General features: G+C 34.3%; 1 protein-coding gene across 2 annotated transcripts in view; it reads right to left on the bottom strand.

The window, feature by feature from the left end:
- The window catches only part of LOC142332954 (adenosine deaminase-like), a 48,699-nt gene extending 27,015 nt beyond the window's left edge, over positions 1 to 21,684 (bottom strand). The window contains exons 1-3 of one of the 2 annotated variants that reach the window (XM_075379672.1): positions 21,301 to 21,684; positions 10,395 to 10,456; positions 5,755 to 5,880 (exon numbers count right to left, since the gene is read on the bottom strand). In XM_075379672.1, coding sequence (XP_075235787.1) covers positions 5,755 to 5,880; positions 10,395 to 10,456; positions 21,301 to 21,354 — 242 coding nt within the window. In that variant the 5' untranslated portion in view covers positions 21,355 to 21,684. The remainder of the gene's footprint in view (positions 1 to 5,754; positions 5,881 to 10,394; positions 10,457 to 21,300) is intronic. The other variant, XM_075379671.1, reaches the window with a different exon arrangement.
- Positions 21,685 to 23,288: the final 1,604 nt, after the last annotated feature.

Here is a 23,288-nt window from a genome sequence, read left to right as displayed (position 1 = left end):
GAAAAGTAAATTTCCCGACTACCTTTCAATTTTTAGTTTTTCGTAACTTATGTAAATGGGGCTGCAAATTTTAATTTTGTCTGGGACCTGGTAGAGGCTTAATCCAGTACTGAATTACTCGTATTTTTTTGTTTGTAATCTAATCTGCGTTTGAAGGTTACATCTCCGTATACCGTATAGAGATAATCTTCAAAAAGAGAAAGTAATATTTTAATAATGCTTATAATTTCATTCTTTATCTTTCTAAGCAATACGTAATTTAAATAATAAATTCTATTTAAATATTTTCCGTTTCTATTTAAAGTAATTTAAATAGAAACCGGTTATGTATTATAAGCAATTTATTTATTAGTTAGCTATTATTATTATTCTGATTACACAACACGATTTATTTTTTCTATTTTAAAATAAAAAAAAAACCTGATAGTAATACAAAAATTTACTTAAAAAAAGTAAATAAATATTATAGTTTAGATTAATTTATTTTTTATTAGCTGAAATGTTTGTTTTTCATAGACATACATATTTTACTCCTTTACATTCTTGTCAGCATAACACTAGAACTGAGCTGCAAATATGGTAATCAAGTAAAAACTGGGGGCAACTGTGTTTTTTTGCATTTTCAAACGTTTCATGATCAGGAACCCTTCCCTGTAAAAAAAAAAAGGTTAAATGTTCATATGTACGTGTTTTGGAATGTTTGAAGATTAATTAACTTTTGACTGGATACACCAGTTTTGATGAAATTCTTTTCAATGACTAATGTATATGGAGCCATCTGCTGGTAAAATTTTGGGGCCAATATCTCTAGACGATAGTGGAAGGGGGGGGGGGTTGGGTTGGGTTGAGGGTCAATTTTCTCAGAACGTTTGCAAATATAGCCCCACTTAATATTAAGCTCGGTGTGTGCGTTCACGGTTATCTTATCATTTTTAAAAACATTTTGCTCCAAAATTCCCCCTTCTCCAAAAATCGAAAAAAAACTTTTTTTTATTACATATTTTTAAACAGAATTTTTTAATATCTTCCTAGGCATAATACTAATACAAGTGACTAACAAAAAAAATAAATAAAAAATACTTTGGAGGCAATCAAAATTTAAAAATATAACTTTTTTTTAATTTTCAAAAATTTTTTTGTTTATTTAAAAATCAATAATATTAATCGTTTAAATAAAAATCGCTTAGTAATAATATTTCAAGAAAATTTCATATAATTTATCATCAATCCTTTTTATTGGTTATATATTTTTAAAGGAATTTATTTTAACTTCTTCCATTTAACATATTGTCACGTGTTCGCGGCTCGATCAGGATATTGAGAGATTGACGAATGAAAATGTGTATATAATTTATTGATTTAAAAACACGAGTAAAACAACACAATTCATTATTAATAATAGTAATAATAATAATAATAATAAAAGTCGTCCTGAGGTAGATAATCCCCACGTCCGGAACACAACATCTATGTTCCACGTCCAGGGCGGCAACAGCTGTACTTCGTACATTACATATAGCTGGTTAACGGGGTTCCGAGTAAATTCCTCGGTTATGCTTTTTTAAGTTTGACCTGTTTCCAACCTCAGGTCACTAAACGGACTGGATTTTCGTCTACCTGCAGGAAATGGAATAATAAACGATTTTGGAAATGGACTCACCACTATTAGAGCTGGCGATGTGGCGGCCAGGGTCAATGTTATTGCAGGTGTAACGGAGACCCTTCCGTTGTCCACATGCCCCCTGCGATGGCAAGCATGTAGCAATGGTGCCCATGTATGTCGGTGCATGGGAGCTCTGAAAGCTTCGGTGAGTAGGAGACTGGAGTCAATGCAGAGACTGCGCATCCGCTCTCTGCCAGGACATATGCCGGTTCCACCGAAGAACCGGATCGGACCTCCAAGGTCAGTAGCCCTGGAGTGAGGGTGTACCCCGGCGGCTAGCCTTGCTACAGAAGGGATTAACGGTTCATGAATATTGAACAATTAAACGTGGCAGAGGGTGCACGTAAACACCCTCGTTTAGAATCCTCCGATTCGCCACAAGCGAAGAGGAAAAACGGCAAAGAGTGTGAGAAAATCAAGAAAGATGCTGATAGAATCAGTAAAGACTTAAGTAAAAGCTTATTTGGCTATAGTGTACCTAAGCCAAGATTTTTAATTATTACAAAGGAGAATGGAAACTTCCAAAAAGTTAGTCCATTCTTAATCGCAAGAGAAATTACAAATTGTGCTGGTGGTCCCGTTAAAGAAATCCGAAAGACTTTTAATGGATTGCAAGTCAAAACTATCAACGACGTGCAAAGCCAGAAAGTCCAGGCGTTGAAGAAGATCGGTGAATTTGCGGTTTCTGTCCAACCGCATAGCACACTGAACTCATCCAGAGGAGTTGTTGTTTGTCGCGATCTTCTTAATTGTACAGAAGAAGAAATTGTACAAGAAATGTCGAGTCAGGGAGTGACTCAGTGTCGCAGACTAACCGTGCGAAGAAATGGCGAAGTTGTTCCTTCGGCCTCGCATGTTTTAACATTTAATAGGCCGGTCTTCCTGAAAAGGTACGAGCTGGCATCCATCGGCTTGATGTACGAGCATTTATTCCGCAGCCGATGAGATGTTTTAAGTGTCAACGATTCGGACACACAGCAGCTAGATGTGAAGCGCAAGAAATATGTATATGTGGAGAAAAAACACATGAGGGTGACCCACGTAAAGACCCTCCAACCTGCGTTAACTGTAAAGGGCATCACAATTGTCGTTCAAGAAACCGCCCTACATATAAATTAGAAACAGCGATTCAGGAAGTTAAAACGCTTCAGAAGGTCAGTTATCCTGAAGCGAAGAAAATTGTTAATCAGCGTACACCACGACCATCAACTTCTTACGCAGAAGCAGCGGCTGCCCCTTCCACATCTAAAATTAACGCGGAGCAGTTGCTTAACAAGATGGCTCCAAGTCTTGCGACGATGATCGAAAGAATCATCGATTCAAAGATCGAGTCGACTCATCGGATGGAATAAACTAAACATGAGAAGGCTCACTCTCTGTCTGACGCCGTTGACATGAGAGACGCACCAGCACAGTTTAAATCACCGGCTAAACCTGCGATTACTAAGCCACCGACTGAAGTAAGAATAAAAAATCTTGACTTATCTAGCAAAGAGAAACGGATCACTCAGTCATCTAGTCACAAACTTAAAGAAATTGCGACATGAAAATCTGAATCTACGGAAATGGAGGTACAAGTTAGTATTGAGAAACCTCCAGACGTAGAGAATATAAAACCTGTACGAATAGAGCCTCCAAAAGCGCAAAGATCAGCTTCGGTGAGAGTATCTATTTCAGCTGGACCCAGTACTGCAGTAGAGATAGAGTCCGGCTCATCCGCCACGGAGAGTGGATCGCTTGTTAGTTTAGATTCCCTAGCAAAGATGCTAACAGCACCGACGAAACTTTCATCAACTGACGTCAGCCGCAGAACGTCACTGGCATCCAAAAGAGAGGAAGACGATGCCATGTCTGAGGCCTCAGATAGGCTGTCATCAGAGGTTGAGGCCGTCAGAAGAATGGAGAAACGGTGCAAGAAAGGATGGCCGAAAGGAAAGCCTAGAAAGTAATATTCTGGATTCGAAGTTAGAAGAACGTAAATTTTTGAACATTTTTGATTCATAGAAATGTGAATAATTGAACCTTTTTTTTTGAAGTGGGATGGGGCTAATGACCAAAATAGTCGATGCCCCTAAAAACCTCAAAAAATAAAAAATAATAATAATAAAAGTCGTTGTCACGATTGCGGTGGACTGGATACAGCAGAGCATGTGGTATTTTTTTGCCCTAGATGGCGCAACTTCAGAGTAGTGCTCAAGGATTAGTGTGTGGACAGGGCCAACAATATAATCGAGGTGATGCTCAGCAATAGCAACAACAAATTGGAATATTTCTTGACTACGATCACATCAATGATAGGAGAGAAGGTTAATGAAGAGAGGCGACGACAGATCTAATCTATAGAGACTTGGAGTTCGATGACGGGTGATCAAGGGAGGCCAGCGTCTGGAGGTGGGCGGCGGGGGCTCCTCGGAGTTGTCGCTCGTCGATCGCCCCCTTGGGATGCCTTACGCTCATACGGATTCGGATAGTAGAGTGCCTGGGTGATCATTCAGGGGCTGTACATACCACAGGGCTTAGATCCGGCCCCTGCATGATAGGAGGGAAGGTTTTTTAGCGGGTGAGAGCCCTGCACTGCCGTCAGTGCGGGCCTGACAGCGGCTGGCAGAGATTTTTCCTCCCTCTACGGAAAGACAAAAAAATAATGATAATAATAATGAAAATGGTAATAATAGTAGTAAATAACAATAATAAAACAATTAATAAAAAAGGTATAATCACAATGATAATAATAATTTTTGTGGGGGGGGGAGTGAAAATGCATTTACGCACGGAATGTTGGGCTTCCACTGATGGTATTATCCAATCACCATCAGCACACTACCGACTTAAACCACGCCCCTTTCTATCAGGACGACCTGACCGTTTAAAACATTACTTCAGACCGAGTTCTCGTATACTAGCCTGAGAAGGCCGCTATCTAATTTTCAGGACTATCCAGGTCATCTTTCATGATCCTGAGAATACCGCCGACAAATCGAGCCGCACTTTCCCGGCTGCTCAGGTTACAGAACATCATCGCAACCGCGTTGTAGGGTCACAGTGCTCCGAGATCTGCCTCTAGTGTTCCTGGATCTGCCGCCCGCCCAGCACATTTGAAAAAGGTGTGCTCGGCGTCGTCCCGTAAACCGGGGCAATAGAAGCGGTCGGGAGACGGCGCTTTCCCTATGACATGGAGATAAGCGCGGAAGTACCCGTGATCCGTTGGGTCGCGTAGTACTCCACCTCTCCATGCCGCCGTTCCGTCCACGATCTGACCGGAGGGATGAGCCTTGCGGTCCAACGTCCTCTGGTCTCGTAGTACCAGGTCTCTTGCCGTGCGAGTCCGTTCCTCTTTAGCGATGGTTTCCCGGTCTTCGTCTCCTGTAGATCGCCTGGCGCTCCCTTGTCAAAAGAAGAACGGGTATGACACCGATACTGCAGGTTCGGAAACCGTCCGAAACGCGGAAGGGACTCTCAAGGCCGCGGTGTGTTGCACTTGCGCGAGTCGCTTCCGGTTTCTTTCGAATTTTAATACCTGAGCCCACACTTCCGCCCCGTATAACAGGACGGAATGCACCGTGGACATCAGGGGTCGCCAACTGCCGGACTTCGGTCCACCGATATTCGCCGTGAGCCGGCTGAGAGCAATTACGGCTTTTAATTTTTTTATATTTTATGATTATCTTATTGTTTTGTTATGCGATATAACAAAACACGAACGGTATCGATTACAAATATACCTAAAATTACTTGTGCGATGAGTGAAATTTCTAGAACTTTATCAGAGTATTTTTTGTTTGTTTCATGTTTAAAATTTAAATTACCGGTTATCTATAAAGAAGTATTATTAATTTATTGTACTTTATTTTCTTCCTTATACATATTATTCTTATTTATAGTTTCCAAATTGTATCGTATAAAAACCTATATTAAAGGTAAATTCACCTAATAATAATTTCAGTGAGAAGTCCTCAAATACAGTAGTTGCATATATGTAAAATCAAACCGGCCATCGGTAAATCCATAAGTGACGAAATAAGTTCTCGTATATATAAATAACACGTATAACTCATATATATAAATAACAGTAATAATAAATTTGTACTTACTGATAAAGAGGAGAGTAAAACTCGTACGGTTTAAGAAAATGATGTAAATTTTTTGGATCTGAAACGACTAGACTCTTGCATAGATCTTCATAACTTCCATTACCTGGTGTTGGAATGTTTTTCTTCCTAAAAAAACAATTAATATGGATTACTATTGAAGATGGACCACTGAATGTGAAAATAGGAGGAGAAAAGATTATGGAGGTAGAAGGATTTTTTTATTTAAAAAGTAGAATTACTAAAGATGGACGAAGCAGGAGCGATATAAAAATGCCGAATAGCACAGTCGAAACGAGCCTTCGGTCAGAAATATAATTTGTTTACATCAAAAATTAATTTAAACGTCAGGAAAAGATTTTTGAAAGTGTATGTTTGGAGTGTCGCTTTATATGGAAGTGAAACTTGGACGATCGGAGTACCTGAGAAGAAAGAATTAGAAGCTTTTGAAATGCGGTGCTATAGGAAAATGTTAAAAATCAGACGGGTGGATAAAGTGACAAATGAAGAGGTATTGCGGCAAATAGATGAAGAAAGAAGCGTTTGGAAAAATATAGTTAAAAGAAGAGACAGACTTATAGGCCACATACTAAGGCATCCTGGAATAGTCGCTTTAATATTGGAAGGACAGGTAGAAGGAAAAAATTGTGTAGGCAGGCCACGTTTGGAATATATAAAACAAATTGCTAGGGATCTAGGATGTAGGGGGTATACTGAAATGAAACGACTAGCACTAGATAGGGAATCTTGGATAGCTGCATCAAAGTTGTCAAATTACTGAAGACAAAAAAAAAACTATTGTAGAAATCCTTATTTTGTAATCGATTAATACAAAAAGATAGTGTATATCAATTTTTTAATTTTACATTTTAATCTACGTAAAAAAATTGATAATGAAAACCTTTAGATTGAAAAGGAACTTTCCTTTTCTTTTGTGAAGAGGAAAGGAACGCCTGATTATTAAGTTTCTTTTTAATTGTAGAATCATTATACAGTTCTGTTACACGTAATAATTTTAACTACTACGAAGTTTCATTCGTATATATATATATATATATATATATACGAGAGGCCTTCCGGAATCTTTTGTAAAAAATTTCAAGTGGAAACTGCATTTATTTTTCCACATATCCCCCTGTTACAGTTATACATTTATCCCAGCGTTTTATTAATGTCTGGAAAGCTTAGGCATAGAAACCTTTGTCAGTACGACTGAACCTTCTAGGACAGCCCGCTTCAATCTACCGGGTTGGTCTAGTGGTGAACGCGTCTTCCCAAATCAGCCGATTTGGAAGTCGAAAGTTCCAGCGTTCAAGTCCTAGTAAAGCCAGTTATTTTTACACGGATTTGAATACTAGATCGTGGATACCGGTGTTCTTTGGTGGTTGGGTTTCAATTAACCGCACATCTCAGGAATGGTCGAACTGAGAATGTACAAGACTACACTTCATTCACACTTTATACATATCATCCTCATTCATTCTCTGAAGAATTATCTAAACCGTAATTACCGGAGGCTAAACAGGAAAAAAAAGGACAGCCCGCTTCACTTCTTTATCACTGTGGAAATTTTGACCTACGAGGGGTTAAAAAGGTGAAAGTCACTTGGCGTTAAATCCGTACTACATGGGGGATACGGTAATATTCCTAATTCCCAGCCTATTTCCTGTAATATTTGCATTGAACGTTGAGCTGTACGAGGTCTTGTATTGTGCTGCAGAAACAGAACATCCTTCGGGATCAAACCAAGCCGTTTCTTCTTTAGATTCTTATGCGCATCATGTAGAACTACGACATTAATATTCACTGTCGATAATGACATCATAGGATAAAATATTCACGCGAATAATCCATTGTTTTTTCTAGAAGACACTTCCGTCACTTTGCCTGTTGATGCAATTATTCAAAATTTCTTTCCTGATGATCGTTCCTCACGGTTTCGCTGCTTCGATGCTCTTTTCGAAATCTGGAATGAAATGAAGAATCCCGTTTCGTCACATATGGTGATATCATCCAGGAAATACTTCCTTGTCGTTGCAATCCTTCAATTCAGTGCAGACTTCAACTATTCTATGCCAGTCAAAAGGGAAAGTTGTTTTGAAACCCAGCGTGAACTCACTTTTCGAAATAACAAATTGTAGCGCATTATTGTGTTTACTTTCCCTAACGAAAGAATACACACTTTTCTAATTTTACAACAAGGTATGAGACGAGTGTAATGTATAAGCTGTTCAACTCGCTAAATATTTCCAAAAATGACTGTTGTGGGCAGGAATCCTTCACGACTGAGGATCGTCAATGACAGAAATATGGCCATTTTTGAAGCGGTTGCACCATTCAAATGTCTTATTGCGACTGAGTATCTTATCACCGTATTGTGACTGAGGTCTTGTGAATTTCAACTGATTTTATACTCTTCTTCAGTAAAAAGTTAATCACCATAGGCTGTTCCCGGTAAACGTTCACACTGGCTGTCCGCCATCTTGAATAATAACGATCTCTAAACTGGCGCGCGAAATGAGTGTTGCCTACCAGTAACTGGACCCAATTGTTAGTTCCTATTTCATTCACTACCTCCAAACTGGGATTCGATTTTAAACTTTTAAAAAAGAAATTCCAGGATTGAATTGAACACTTTTCGTCTGTGTGTATGTATGTATATATATATATATATATATATATATATATATATATATATATAAAATTATTATTATAATAATTATTAAATTAACTTAAATGTAATCTATTTAAGTTTATTTTTCTCTTGATTGGATAGAATTAAATACAGAGTTATCACAAATGAATGGTGCGATTTCAGTAATTCATTGGAAGATTGTAGGGAAATTTCTAGTTGTTATATTGGTATCCCTGAAAGCCTCCAACCCAAATTACACGCTTATAAAATCCAGATAATGCGAGAATTGAAACCCGATGATGGTGTAAAACGTTACAATTTCGCTGTTGAACTGTCGGACAGAATAAGTGAAAACGAATCATTTTTAGACGATATAATTTTTACAGACAAAGCTAGCTACATTCCACGAGAATGGATGCGTTAACAGACACAATTCACGAATACGGGGCTCTGAAAACCCACACGCAATTATCGAGAAACAACGCGATTCGCTTAAAGTTAATGTTTGATGTGGTGCGATGAAAAATCTTATAATAGGGCCTTTCTTCTTCGCTGAAAAAATAATTAATGGAGTTGTGTATCTTGACATGTTAACCGATTATTGCTTCCCTCAGCTGGATGAACTCGAAAACATTCATCGACTTCATTTCCAACAAGATGGTGCTTCCCCCGCGCTTCAATGCATCGGTCACGGACGCTTTGAACGAAAAATTTGGAGATCGATGGATAGGCCGGCAAGGACCCGTACTTTGGCCGCCAAGAAGTCCAGACCTGACACCTTGCGATTTTTTCTTGTGAGGGTACATCAAAAGCGTTGTTTATACACAAAAAAATTCGCGACTTAAACCGCTTAAAAAACAGGACAACCATTAACGAAGAATGTTAACTAATGTTTGGAGAGACGTTCAGTATCGTTTGGACATTTGTCGAGCGACTAAGGGCGCACATATTGAAATTTATTAATTATGTAAAAAAATGTTTGAGACGACAAATTTGAAAAATAAAAAACATAAACTGTAAGTAATTCTGTTTTAATTTAAACCATGTTCAAAACCGCACCATTCTTTTATGATAACTCTGTATATAAGAATCAATGTTTATTTGTCTCTCTTATCCAACTTAACTCGAGATCTATCGGACAGATTTGTCTAAAATTTTGCACACCTACACTTTGAAGCCCTGCGGTGAACATAGGCTAATTTTTTTGGACCTCCGACATTATGAAATTTAAAACACTTTATTTCTTCCTTAAAACTTATTTAATTTTCAAAACGACTTTGATTTTCAAGAAAAATTTAATTTTTAGCTAACATTTTTTTGAATCGATTAATATTGAAAAGGGCTGAGTTTTTAACGTACAGTTATTCCTAAGTTTCAATCAATTTAGCGCACATGCATATGTAATTTTTACGATTCATTCATTTACAATTTTTTACGGGTGTTTAAAAACATAAATAAATAGCCGCTTTTGTTTATCATGTGTGTGTGTAATTTAAAGTGTGTAAAGTATTTAACTGCAATCTTTTAAATTATGTGATCTTTTTTCAAAACATCATACCGTGCCTAAAAGACATTCTTCGATCGGGAGAAATACAAAAAAAAGCACGTACGATGAAAACTGTTCGTACGGCAGAGACTGAAGACGAAAGACAGTCAAGATTGGAAAGCGACCGAATACACAGCCCGATCCCGTTCGACTGAAACTACTGAGCGATATGCCACCATTACTGTATGTATGACTGACTGCACCTGCCTCCGGTTACTTGAGTAATAAATATAGAATAAAAAGATTGACCACCACGGGAAACGCAAGTAACCATATAGCGCGAGCGAAGCTGCGACTGGGAGCTAGTGTATTATAAACCTAAAAAAAAAAAAAATGTTTTTTGACACTGAATTTTATGTTTTATGGGAAAAGCTTACTGAATCTAAAACTGTGGTACGTTGTTATATTTTGTTGTAAAACTAGATTGAAATAATATTAAAAAAAGCTAGTGAAATAACTTACTTTGCAAGATCCCAAATTGTGGAATGCCTCATTGCGCCATCTAAATGAACATGTAGTTCAACCTAGTAACAGAATAAATGTATAAAATCATATCTATCTAATATATACTCCTATAATTTATAATTTAAAAAAAAAACAAAAAAAAAAGTTTATTGTAATTTGTGGAATATGGGAGCTAAAAGTAGCTATAAAGAGCTAATTAGTATTCTTGCAATGACAGATAAAAAAAAGAACATCCATTTTTTGCAATATTTTAATTATTTTGTAATGATTTGTGCTCAAAAATACATAAAATAAAAACTTAATATTAAAATGGTTTATTCTACTTTCGATGTATTAATTCAACGAAAAAATATTCAGAGAAACCGACAAGTTTCTGAATAGAGAGACCTGTCTAGACTGTCCCAAAATTTCCTGATAATTTCAAAATTTTTATTTTCCAAAACCAGTTTGTACCGAAAATTTTTATAATTTACTAAATTTTGTATAATTTAAAAAAAATTAATCCTGAAAGAGGACATTCCTCAAATACTTCCCATTTTCAGCCTCATCCATTATTCCTGTTTCTAAGTATTTTCCATTATAGAAGTAAAAATATCTTTATACAGAGTGTCCCATATAAAACGCAACCCAACCTTATTATATTGGTAGGTATTGAAATAATAAAAAGGCATGTGTAAATGTAAATGTAATTTTTATTATTACCATCCATTACCTTACAGTTAGAATAAATGTTGGAAGTGGCCGCCATCTTCTTGAATACAAGCTTCAATTCTTTTTACAGCGTTTCTTGCAAGTTTTTTCAAACTTTGTGGCTGGATATTTAATACAGCTTGTTCAATCGACTTTCAATCGTTCAAGGGTTTGTTGCTGTAGGCTTTTTCTTTGAGGTAACCCCGTAGAAAAAAAATCCACCGCAGTCAAATCTGGAGATCTTGGTGGCCGCAAGCCTCGACCGATAACACGATTACCAAAGAATTCCTCGACGAAATCAGAAGTTGAACCTGCGTAGTGCGATGTCGCACCGTCATGTTGTAGCCAGCACTGTCTTCCTCTTCCAAGACTGCGATGAACCGAAATAAAATATCCTAATATCGTTCTGCACTAACGGTGTACTCGAAAAAAATAGGACCGATTATTTTCTTCCGCGATATCGCGCACCACACGCCCGACTTCTGCGGGTGTAATTGTTTTTCGTGATAAACGCGGGGATTTTTAGCACTCCAAATTCTACTGTTTTGGCTGATTACGTAGCCATCCAAATGAAACCGTGCTTCATCTGTGAAAAATAACGAATCCATAACGTTAATTCCCTCGCGCAGAAATCGACGGAACCGTTGACAATATTGTAGCCGTTTTTCTTTGTCGGGCTCAAGAAGTCGATGAACCGTTTCAACGCGATAAGGTCGTAATTGTAATCGTTTGGTCGCCCGATGAACGGTTGATTTAGACAAATTAATTTCAGCAGTCAAACGTCTGATCGATTTATTTGGCGAGGCGAGTAATCGGTCTTTGATTTCAGTAACTATATCTGTATTCAACACCGACGCAGATCTTTTGTGTTCCTTGTTATTAACAGAACCGGTCTCTCTAAATTTTGCGACTGACCTTAATACTGATGTTTTTGTTAGGAGCCGGTTTATCCGGGTACTTATGGGGAAACAAATCTTGCACTGCAACCACCGATTTCGTACTGAAGTACGACTCGACAATGAAAATACGTTCATCTAGCGAAAACACCATCTTGTCTCTATCAATACACTGAACGTTATGATCGCATTGTTGTTACTATCGGTAGTGTTCTACTGCGTCGCCGCGATGTTCAGATGTTGGACGAGTCCAATTCAGTAACGAGTAGGGGAGTAAGCTTGACTTTTGAAATTTCATGGATGAGTGATTGATGGGTTGCGTTTTATATGGGACACTCTGTATAAAAGCCTGATTTCATCTCGGATGTTTCGTTTTACCTGTTCATGGATTCCTGTTTTATTGATGTAAACCCTCTCCTTGAGGTAATCCTATAGAAAAATGTCGGTTCTACCATATCAGGCGACCATGGCGGATATAGAATTTCCGAACCTGTCGAAATGATTTATTCACCAAATATCTATCTTAAAAGTTCCATTGCTGGTTTACCGTTTGAGAAACAGCTCGATCTTGCTAGAACGACGTATCTGGCTTCTTTTTTAACGCAGGATGTTTTGGAATATAGCTCTACACCGTTCACCAGTAACAGTTACAGGATTTCCATCTTCGTCTTCGATAAAATAAGGTCCGATGAGGACTTGAGCGGTGATTCCACACTAAATTGTATCTTTTCCGGGATCAAGTTGTCTTTCTTGAACGATTCTCTTTACAGTATTGATAACTTACGAATTCATTCTGATGAAAGTAAGCCTTATCATTTTTGATGATTAGTCGAATGAAAAATTTATTTTCTTCCTAAAACGTTGTAGAAAATGAACGACACACTGAATCCGTTGTTGAGAACCCCTACAGGTTTCAAGCGATGAACAAGCTGAATTTTAAAGGCAAACATACGTAAATGCATCAGAATACATTGAGGTCTTGACCGGAACAACCTCAACTAAACAGAACGACGTTTGATTGATGTTCCTACATATTTATCCGCTCTGGCCTGTACGCATCGAAAATTTTGCTCGGTATGGCAGAATTCAATCAACCTGTCGAGGTAAGTCTATTACAGATCCTTAATTTGTAATCAGATTGCATATAATCATCTCTGAGAGCGCGTTTCTTACATGGAAATGTCTGCGATAAATTTCTATGAGACGCAGTAATTGATCGTCGGTTTTTAAAAGAAAATTACATATTGTGACTTAGATCAACTCTGAAATTCTCCGTATCAAAATTTCCATTTTTCTGGTTATGAAGTTTGAAAACAAAAGGAAAAAGTTATTAATTTTTTAAATCGTTCAGAAACTTTTCGGTTACCTGCAGAAGAAAATTCGCAACGCTTTCAGACATTTATCGGAAAGTACTTCATTACCTTGCGCAATCATTTATTTGATTATACAGATAAACAAGTGATTGACGAAAGGGAAAATTTTATTAAAGCAAATCGGTTAACTACAATTCATATAAGTTTCAAACTCAACGAGTTAAGTTTTTTAAAAAAAGTTAATTTTTATACAATTAATACACATTTAACTGTTAATAATTAGTTAATTGCTAACTGTTTAATATCCATTTAAATAATTTTACATCATTTTGCGTACATGCTGATGATTAAATTAAATAGAACGCTAATGTGCATCGAACGAGTAATTTTATTATAATTAAAACAAAAAAATAAAGGTTGTAGCTGCAGCATTACATTCTTTCACATGTTAGGAATTTCTTGGAAACTAGCGATAAGGGACACACCTGGCTTCTGGAATTTAATGAGTCACCTGCTCTCAGGCTATTCTCAGTAATATAACTTATATAAATAATTTAAAAAATTTCTTTTTCAAATAATCAACCCCCACTTCTTAAAATGTATGTTTTTTATTCTTTATCTTCTTCTTTATCTCTATTCTCGGTTAATTAACCTCATATATAGAGCAATCAAGAAATGTCTATAATTCTTTTAAATTATAGAGCCGGACCTAAAATGTAGAAATGTTTTATTTTTTTTTAATATTTTCTTTAGCCTTTATCAAAAGGGCGTTAGGTTTATAGAAAACTTTAATTAATCAAATTTGTTAGGTTAAAGTTCGAACGAATATTCTTAGAAAATATTTTCTTAAAACATATTCTCCAAAATACATATTAAAAAATAAAAAATACATATTCTGTTTTTTTCTTTGTTTTTGACTCTAACCTTTTTAATATTTAATATTAATATCCGGTAAAGTCATGCAATATTTTTCCAGCTTTTTTTAATCGGTTATTAATTTTAATTAATACTAATTGAAAAACGGTTACTTATTTTCTAATTGAATTTAAATTATTTTTAAATGAATGAATATCTATGAAAAAAATTATAAATTACTATGTGTCTGTTACAAATTCTTGATACTGAAGACTGATATTCTTTTAAGTACGGCATTACGATTGATTTGCCGATCAATATAATGTGATTATTACTTTTCTTCATCGTTAAATTCTCTTCTCTGATTGCGTGTAACGTGACTGTTGTTTAGTTCGTTACACTTTACTTATCTTTATAAATATTATTACAGCATTATGTAAGAAGAGCTAGTAAATATTTCATGGTCATCAAGTTTCACTAAGTTAAATCTATTACCTCATCGCTACTTTGAAGAATATTCGGTTAATCGGCGAATATTTGCATACCAATGTTCGCCAATACTATCTATCAGTGGCGGCACGCGTATAGGAACTCTGGAACTGCAGAAGCCCTATTTCCACTTGATATTATCGATAACAATTAATATAACGAGTCCTTTTGTCTTTAATTCTTTCTTTATACTTGAACAATTTATGATCCTTAAGCTTAATGTCAGTAGTCATCCCCCATTTTATGAAAAAGATACAAAAATCTTTGAATGGAACTGTGCACGACATATCTTTCATTAAATTAAAAAACGGTGCGTCCTAGGCCATTTTTAACGCGATTTTGAAAGGCTAAACCGTAAGGGGTGAAATATATTTATTTAATAAAAGATTTCGCAGATCTCCTTGGTGGAATGGTAGCGTATCGGTCTTTTATCCGGAGGTCCCGGGTTCAAATCCCGATTACGATAGATAATTTTCACACGCTACAAAATTAATTAAGAAAGGAGGAGCAGATAAATGTGAAGAATACAGAACAATTAGCCATGCATCAAAAATTTTAACTAGAATTCTGTACGGAAGAATTGAGAGGAGAGTGGAAGAAGTGTTAGGAGAAGACCAATTTGGTTTCAGGAAAAGTATAGGGACAAGGGAAGCAATTTTAGGCCTCAGATTAATAGTAGAAGGAAGATTAAAGAAAAACAAACCAACATTGGCGTTAACCTAGGCGTTTATAAACCTAGAAAAAGCATTCGATAACGTAGACTGGAATAAAATGTTCAGCATTTTAAAAAAATTAGGGTTCAAATACAGAGATAGAAGAACAATTGCTAACATGTACAGGAACCAAACAGCAACAGTAATAACTGAAGAACATAAGAAAGAAGCCGTCATAAGAAAGGGAGTCCGACAAGGATGTTCTCTATCTCCGTTACTTTTTAACTAGAATTCTGTACAGAAGAATTGAGAGGAGAGTGGAAGATGCGTTAGGAGAAGACCAATTTGGTTTCAGGAAAAGTATAGGGACAAGGGAAGCAATTTTAGGCCTACTAGTAGAAGGAAGATTAAAGAAAAACAAACCGACATACTTGGCATTTATAGACCTAGAAAAGGCATTTGATAACACAGACTGGAATAAAATGTTCAGCATTTAAAAAAAATTAGGGTTCAAATACAGAGATAGAAGAACAATTGCTAACATGTACAGGAACCAAACAGCAACAGTAATAACTGAAGAACATAAGAAAGAAGCCGTCATAAGAAAGGGAGTCCGACAAGGATGTTCCCTATCTCCGTTACTTTTTAATCTTTACATGGAACTAGCAGTTAATGATGTTAAAGAACAATTTAGATCCGGAGTAACAGTACAAGGTGAAAAGATAAAGATGCTACAATTTGTCGACGATATAGTAATTCTAGCCGAGAGTAAAAAGGATTTAGAAGAAACAATGAACGGCATAGATGAAGTCCTACGCAAGAACTATCGCGTGAAAATAAACAAGAACAAAACGAAAGTAATGAAGTGTAGTGGAAATAACAAAGATGGACCGCTGAATGTGAAAATAGGAGGAGAAAAGATTACGGAGGTAGAAGAATTTTGTTATTTGGGAAGTAGAATTACTAAAGATGGACGAAGCAGGAGCAATATAAAATGTCGAATAGCACATGTAAAACCAGCCTTCAGTCAGCAATATAATTTGTTTAGATCAAAAATTAATTTAAACAGCAGGAAAAGATTTTTTAAAGTATATGTTTGGAGCGTAGCTTTATATGGAAGTGAAACTTGCGGGGTCGGAGTACCTGAGAAGAAAATATTAGAAGCTTTTGAAATGCGGTACTATAGGAGAATGTTAAAAATCAGACGGATGAATAAAATGACAAATGAAGGGGTGTTGCGGTAAATCGATGAAGAATGAAGCGTTTGGAAAAATATAGTTAAAAGAAGAGACAAACTTATAGTATGTGGCCTATAAGTAACTAGATGTTACAAACAGTCCTAAATCCAAAATTTCAACATCCTAAAGAAGTTTTTGAAATGATTAGATTAGATGTTTTTGAAATGCTGTGCTATAGGAGAATGTTAAAAATCAGACGGGTGGATAAAGCGACAAATGAAGAGGTGTTGCGGCAAATAGATGAAGAAAGAAGCATTTGGAAATATATAGTTAAAAGAAGAGACAGACTTATAGGCCACATACTAAGGCATCCTGGAATAGTCGCTTTAATATTGGAAGGACAGGTAGAAGGGAAAGATTGTGTAGGCGGCCACGTTTGGAATATGTAAAACAAATTGTTAGGGATGTAGGATGTAGGGATATACTGAAATGAAACGACTAGCACTAGATAGGGAATCTTGGAGAGCTGTATCAAACCAGTCAAATGACTGAAGAGAAAAAAAACAAAATTAATTTCTCATCCATTGGTAAGTGCATGTAGAAATCATGTACAGAACCCTTCGACTTCGTAAATCAACTGTTAAATAACTGATTTTTGACTAAAAGTAATTATTAGGCTAGCAACAAAGGAGAACTAACTAGTTCTCCTTTTTTAAAACTTAAATCTACTTTTAAAGTTCCAACTTGTACGGTTATAAATACTGATTTATCTCACTAGTTTACATCGTTCAAAAGTTTATACATTATCTTCTATTATTATTATTATTATTATTATACCTATTATATTTGTACGTATTTATAATTATGGATATTAATTTTTATAAATGCGGTGTAATGTAACTGCAGTAAAAAAAAAGAATAATTTGAAATAATTATAAAAGATTTTATGCGACAACTAAAATAATCCTTTTTGTTTTATGTAAAACCTTATCTTGTTTATTTTTGCATTTATTGCCACAATTAAAATAATTCTTTTTTGTTTTATTTCAGATATTATTTTTACTTTTGCATTTAAAATAACAATCCAATTAAACAATAAGTTTACTTTTTTTTAAATATAGTTCAAGGATGTTCCCTATCTCCGTTACTTTTTAATCTTTACATGGAACTAGCAGTTAATGATGTTAAAGAACAATTTAGATTCGAAGTAACAGTACAAGGTGAAAAGATAAAGATGCTACGATTTGCCGATGATATAGTAATTCTAGCCGAGAGTAAAAAGGATTTAGAAGAAACAATGAACGGCATAGATGAAGTCCTACGCAAGAACTATCGCGTGAAAATAAACAAGAACAAAACAAAAGTAATGAAATGTAGTAGAAATAACAAAGATGGACCGCTGAATGTAAAAATAGGAGGAGAAAAGATTACGAAGGTAGAAGAATTTTGTTATTTGGGAAGTAGAATTACTAAAGATGGACGAAGCAGGAGCGATATAAAATGCCGAATAGCACAATCTAAACGAGCCTTCAGTAAGAAATATAATTTGTTTATATCAAAAATTAATTTAACCGTCAGGAAAAGATTTTTGAAAGTATACGTTTAGAGCGTCGCTTTATATGGAAGTGAAACTTGGACGATCGGAGTATCTGAGAAGAAAAGATTAGAAGCTTTTGAAATGCGGTGCTAAAGGAGAATGTTAAAAATCAGATGGGTGGATAAAGTGACAAATGAAGAGGTATTGCAGCAAATAGATGAAGAAAGAAGCATTTGGAAACATATAGTTAAAAGAAGAGACAGACTTATAGGCCACATACATCTTGGAATAGTCGCTTTAATATTGGAAGGATAGGTAGAAGGAAAAAATTGTGTAGGCAGGCCACGTTTGGAATATGTAAAACAAATTGTTAGGGATGTAGGTTGTAGAGGGTATACTGAAATGTAACGACTAGCACTAGATAGGGAATCTTGGAGAGCTGCATCAAGCCAGTCAAATGACTGAAGACAAAAAAAAAAAAAAAAATATAGTTACATTTATCAATAAAATTTTTTTTTTTAATTTTTAATTATAAAAAAAAAATCTCGGAATTTAGGCGTCAATATTTTTTTAAGTGTTGTACCGTCATTCATGCGATCGAGTACGAGACCTGACCGAATTATTTATTTTTAAATCTTAAATATTATTAATTTATTTAATTCTACCGCTCACCTGTGACGTCATAACATAGCGGACGACTACAAAAGAATTTTTTGGGTGGAAGAGCGATTTTGCAGAAATTTTTATTCAAATACCGTTATTTTTTAATTGTTAACAGATGTATTTAAAAAAAATATGACCTTAATTAAGTGAAATCTGGAGATACTGCGGGTAACCTTGTTCAACAGCCTCACACAACCTTTTAAGTTGAAATTTTATCGGATGCACCGTTTATAGAAGTAACTTGACCGTGTTTGGTCAGGTTAGATATAAGGTGATTTAGAGGCCAACACTGAACACATACACATACGCGTATATATGCGTACATATTAACATCCGGAACATTTCCATCCGGTCTGTTTGGATTCCTTAGGTGTCAAAATGTAAAAATCCGGTGAAAATCACATATGCCCAAATTGGACAGATTACGGCTCTAGTATAGCGCTATCTAGACAGGAAAATAAAAATTATGATGTTACAAAGTAAGAAAAAAAACAGTTAAACTTAAGTATATATGTTATAAAAATAAAAACATAAATGATATAAATAAAAGTGAGTATTGAATTAAGAAGTCCCGGGTTCGAATCCCGGTCAGATATGGCATTTTTACATACGCTACAAATCATTCGTCTTATCCTCTGAAACAATACCTAATGGTCCCGGAGTTAGAAAAAAACAAAGTTTAATTAAGAGTTTCTTTCATAAAACGGTTAAAAAAGATTTAATTTTTTTCTTTTTTAATTTGAAATAATAATTTTCGAAAAAGGTAAAATGCCACCGCGAGAAATTACATCGTAATGAGCAATTAATAATCAACGCCTACCAAAAACTACTGAAGATATAGTACAGTCAATTTGTATTTTTATTTGAAAATCCTTAGCTACCGATTGATGTTTTTTTCTATATGTTAGGGGTGATGAGGGAAGCTTAACTCCAGATTTTTAACATCCCCTCCCATAGATTTTTGAAAAACTCGAAAAGATTTTGAAATGCGTTTTTTTCTGAATCTATGCGTTTTAGAGAAACGTTTTTCAAACAAAAAATGTAGAGGATATTCTCCTCTACAATTAATTTCTTTGAAGTTATGCCGTATAATTTGAAATTGAAATACTAGGTGGCGCTGAAGTTGTAAAAACGTGTTTTTTCGGGTTTTTCATCGGAAAAAATTATTTTTCGTCTGTATTGCATTTGAAAAAGTTGTTAATCTCAAAAAACAGGCAAATTTTATTTAAACAATTTTCTTGTACGACTTACCGTTTTGGAGCTGTATCTTGTGAAAGTGTGAAAATTTTGTGAATCGGGCACGCGTTCGAAACCGCTGAACAATGCCGATTTCCCCGGCTACAGTAACAATATGATCGCTGCGTTGCCATTGTAACGCTATAACTCTGGAATGTTAAATCGTACAAGAAAATTGTTTGAATAAAAGTTTTTTTTGAGATTAACAACTTTTCTAAATGCAATACAGACGAAAAACAATTTTTTCCGGTGAAAAAACACATTTTTTACAACTTCAGCGCCACCTAGTATTTCAATTTCAAATTATACGGCATAACTTCAAAAACATTAATTGTAGAGGAGAATATCCTCTACATTTTTTGTTTGAAAAACTTTTCTCTAAAATGCATAGATTCAGAGAAAAACGCATTTCTAAAACTTTTTGAGTTTTTCAAAAATCTATGGGAGGGGATGTTAAAAATCTGGAGTTAAGCTTCCCTCATCATTCCTAAAATATTGAAAAAACATCAATCGGTAGGTAAGGATTTTCAAATAAAAATACAAATTGACTGTACAATTAATAATTAACCAACGCCTACCAAAAGCTACTGAAAATAAATTGATGAATATCTGTATTCACGTTCTTCTTATAGGAGTATATAAGTGCGCACTAAGAAAGGATTTTTTTGAAATTTCGAGTTTAAAACATTAAAATGAAGTAACTATATATTTTTTTAATTACTCAGTATCAAATAGAGATAGCAATTTGATTTTTAGTATATGTTATCTTCATATGAATATATAAAAAAATATTTCTAGATTTTCTGAAATTTCAAATTAAACGGGTAAAAATGGATTTTTAAGTTTTTTTTTGTTTAAAATATACAAATTTTTGAATCCATCGATAACAAATGAAGATATCAACTTGATTTTTGGTATGTGTAATTAATCTTCGTATATTTAAAAACCATTTTTTTAGATATTTTGAAATTCGACTTTGAACAAGACATGTAAAAATATTTTGAACAGTGGTTGCAAATTCTCTTCGTTTCTAATATTTCGTTAAATGAGATTTCACGAGTTATGGAATTAACAATTACTATTCAGATAAACACAACTGTTATTGGGTTTTCTTTTGAATTTCTGAGATAGTAAAATAATCATTTAAGTTAATCAATTTTAATTTATATTATTGAAATTTCCTTAAATATTATAATTCTGTCACACGATTAAATTAATATATATATATATATATATTAAACTAACTTTTATGTTGTTAATAAATAAATAATATCAAAAATATGGAAATGTTTGGTTATTAACGAATATTATATAAAATAAAAATAGATTTGTTAATTTAAAAAAAAAAAAGATAGATTTAAGTAAAAAAATAATAAATATAATTAATTTTTACCTTTGTTGGAAATTCCTTTAAAACAGCTTTATTATTTTCTAATAGTTCTGTCATATTATCTTTTAAAAGTCAACTAGAAACGTAACGCTCACAAGTTGTTATTAAGTACAGACAGAGAAATCTGAACTATTTTCTAATCTACAGCAATTTATAGAGGAGTCTATTAGAACAAAAAACTAAAATTAATTGAGTCATGTGTATTGTATTTAGTGGAGGGAGGATTGCATTTCGTTACGTAACAACATCTATAAGTGTGTAACATAATATATATATATGTGTGTGTGTGTGTTCAAGACTACACATTTACGCTACGCGCCAGAATGCTAACAGATACATTGGAATCTCAGCAAAGTAGTGTTGTCATCATCTCACTGTGCTGTCTGTAACCTGGTATACGTAAGGTAAATAAGTCTACAGCAGTATTGACTTACTGAATTATTCTCTTATCAATTCGTAGATAAACTCGTAAAGAATCTCAAAGGTCATACAAATTGATAATGAACTCGGCCAATCTGACAAGTAACCTCGGACCCCTCAGATTGACCTGCTGTAAAATAAGAACTTATCATTTTTTTTTTAAATTTGTTCTAAAACTTCTCCGTTTCCCAAAATTCGAAAAAAGATAGCTTTTTATTTATTGAGTATTTTTAACAGATTTTTTTAAAAATATCTTCCTAGGCATAATAGTAGTGCAGGCGACCCAAAAAAATATTAAGGGGAAATATTTGTGGTGGGGAGTCGATAAAAATGTATTAATATAGAATTTTTTTTTAAATTTTCAAATATTTTTTTTTAAATTTATTTAAACTTTTAGTAATAATAATCGTTCGTATATCATTCATCCGATTGAGATGAAACCTTGGTGAGTTGTGCGCACGCCCGCGAAGTTTTCTGAATTAATTTGGACCCGCTAGGTGGCGCTGCGGTCGAGATATTTCGAAAAATTATATTTATGGTCCGATTTGGCTCATATGCAGTTACGTAAAAAGAAATATTTTTGAAAAAAATTTAAAAAGGGAAATAGGGAAAAAGGGAAGAAGGTAAAAAGGGAAAATTTGATAAAGCGAAGATAAGAAAAAGCGAAAGGTTAAATCTTGTGAAGTCCCATTTTTTTAATGTTTTATCAAACTTTCGTTTGTTGTTCATTTAATCTATATATATATATATATATATATATATATATATATATATATATATACATATATATATATATTCAAATCTAGCAATAGCGAATCATTGGCGGGTCAGCAAATATTACAATAAAATTTCCCCATAATTCACCCTCAACCTCCAAAAAAAAATAATAAAAATTTAGGTACCTTTTTACTGGTTGTATATGTTTTAGTGGAATTTTTTTTAGTTTCTTCGCTTAACATAGTAAAAGTATAAAAATCAAAAAAATTTCTTGGAAGGTATTTTTGAAGGGAAGGAAAAAAAACAAAAAAAAATCTGATATGGACGACACATAACTTCCTTGTGCGCCTATTAAATTACATATACACATTTTTAAAATGAAAAGTACATAAAATTTTATGTCATTAATTACTTCTTTTTTTGTTTTTTTTTTTTTTAATTATTATTTGTGAATTATAATTTATCGTAAACATTTTTTTACAATCAAAAGTTCATAATTATTAATAAATTGAAATATTTAATTAAAAAAAAAGTTGGAAAAAAAAGAGATGAAGTCCGATTCGAACCGATGTGTCTTCCCCTTGTAAGACCAAAATATTTCATTAGTTATAATATTATTTGGCTATAACACTGAAACCGATGAAAATAAGTACCACTTATGATATGTCGTTAAAAAGCTCTCTTTTTTTTGTTTTTTTTTTTTGTCTTCAATCATTTGACTGGTTTGATGCAGCTCTCCAAGATTCCCTATCTAGTGCTAGTCGTTTCATTTCACTATACCCTCTACATCCTACATCCCTAACAATTCGTTTTACATATTCCAAACGTGGCCTGCCTACACTATTTTTTCCTTC

This window comes from Lycorma delicatula, chromosome 12 (assembly GCF_047948215.1).
Source record: "Lycorma delicatula isolate Av1 chromosome 12, ASM4794821v1, whole genome shotgun sequence".
In the NCBI taxonomy this organism is placed as follows: Eukaryota; Metazoa; Arthropoda; class Insecta; order Hemiptera; family Fulgoridae; genus Lycorma; species Lycorma delicatula.
Note: the sequence above shows the minus strand (reverse complement) of the source record. Positions and strands in the feature narration are given on the sequence as shown.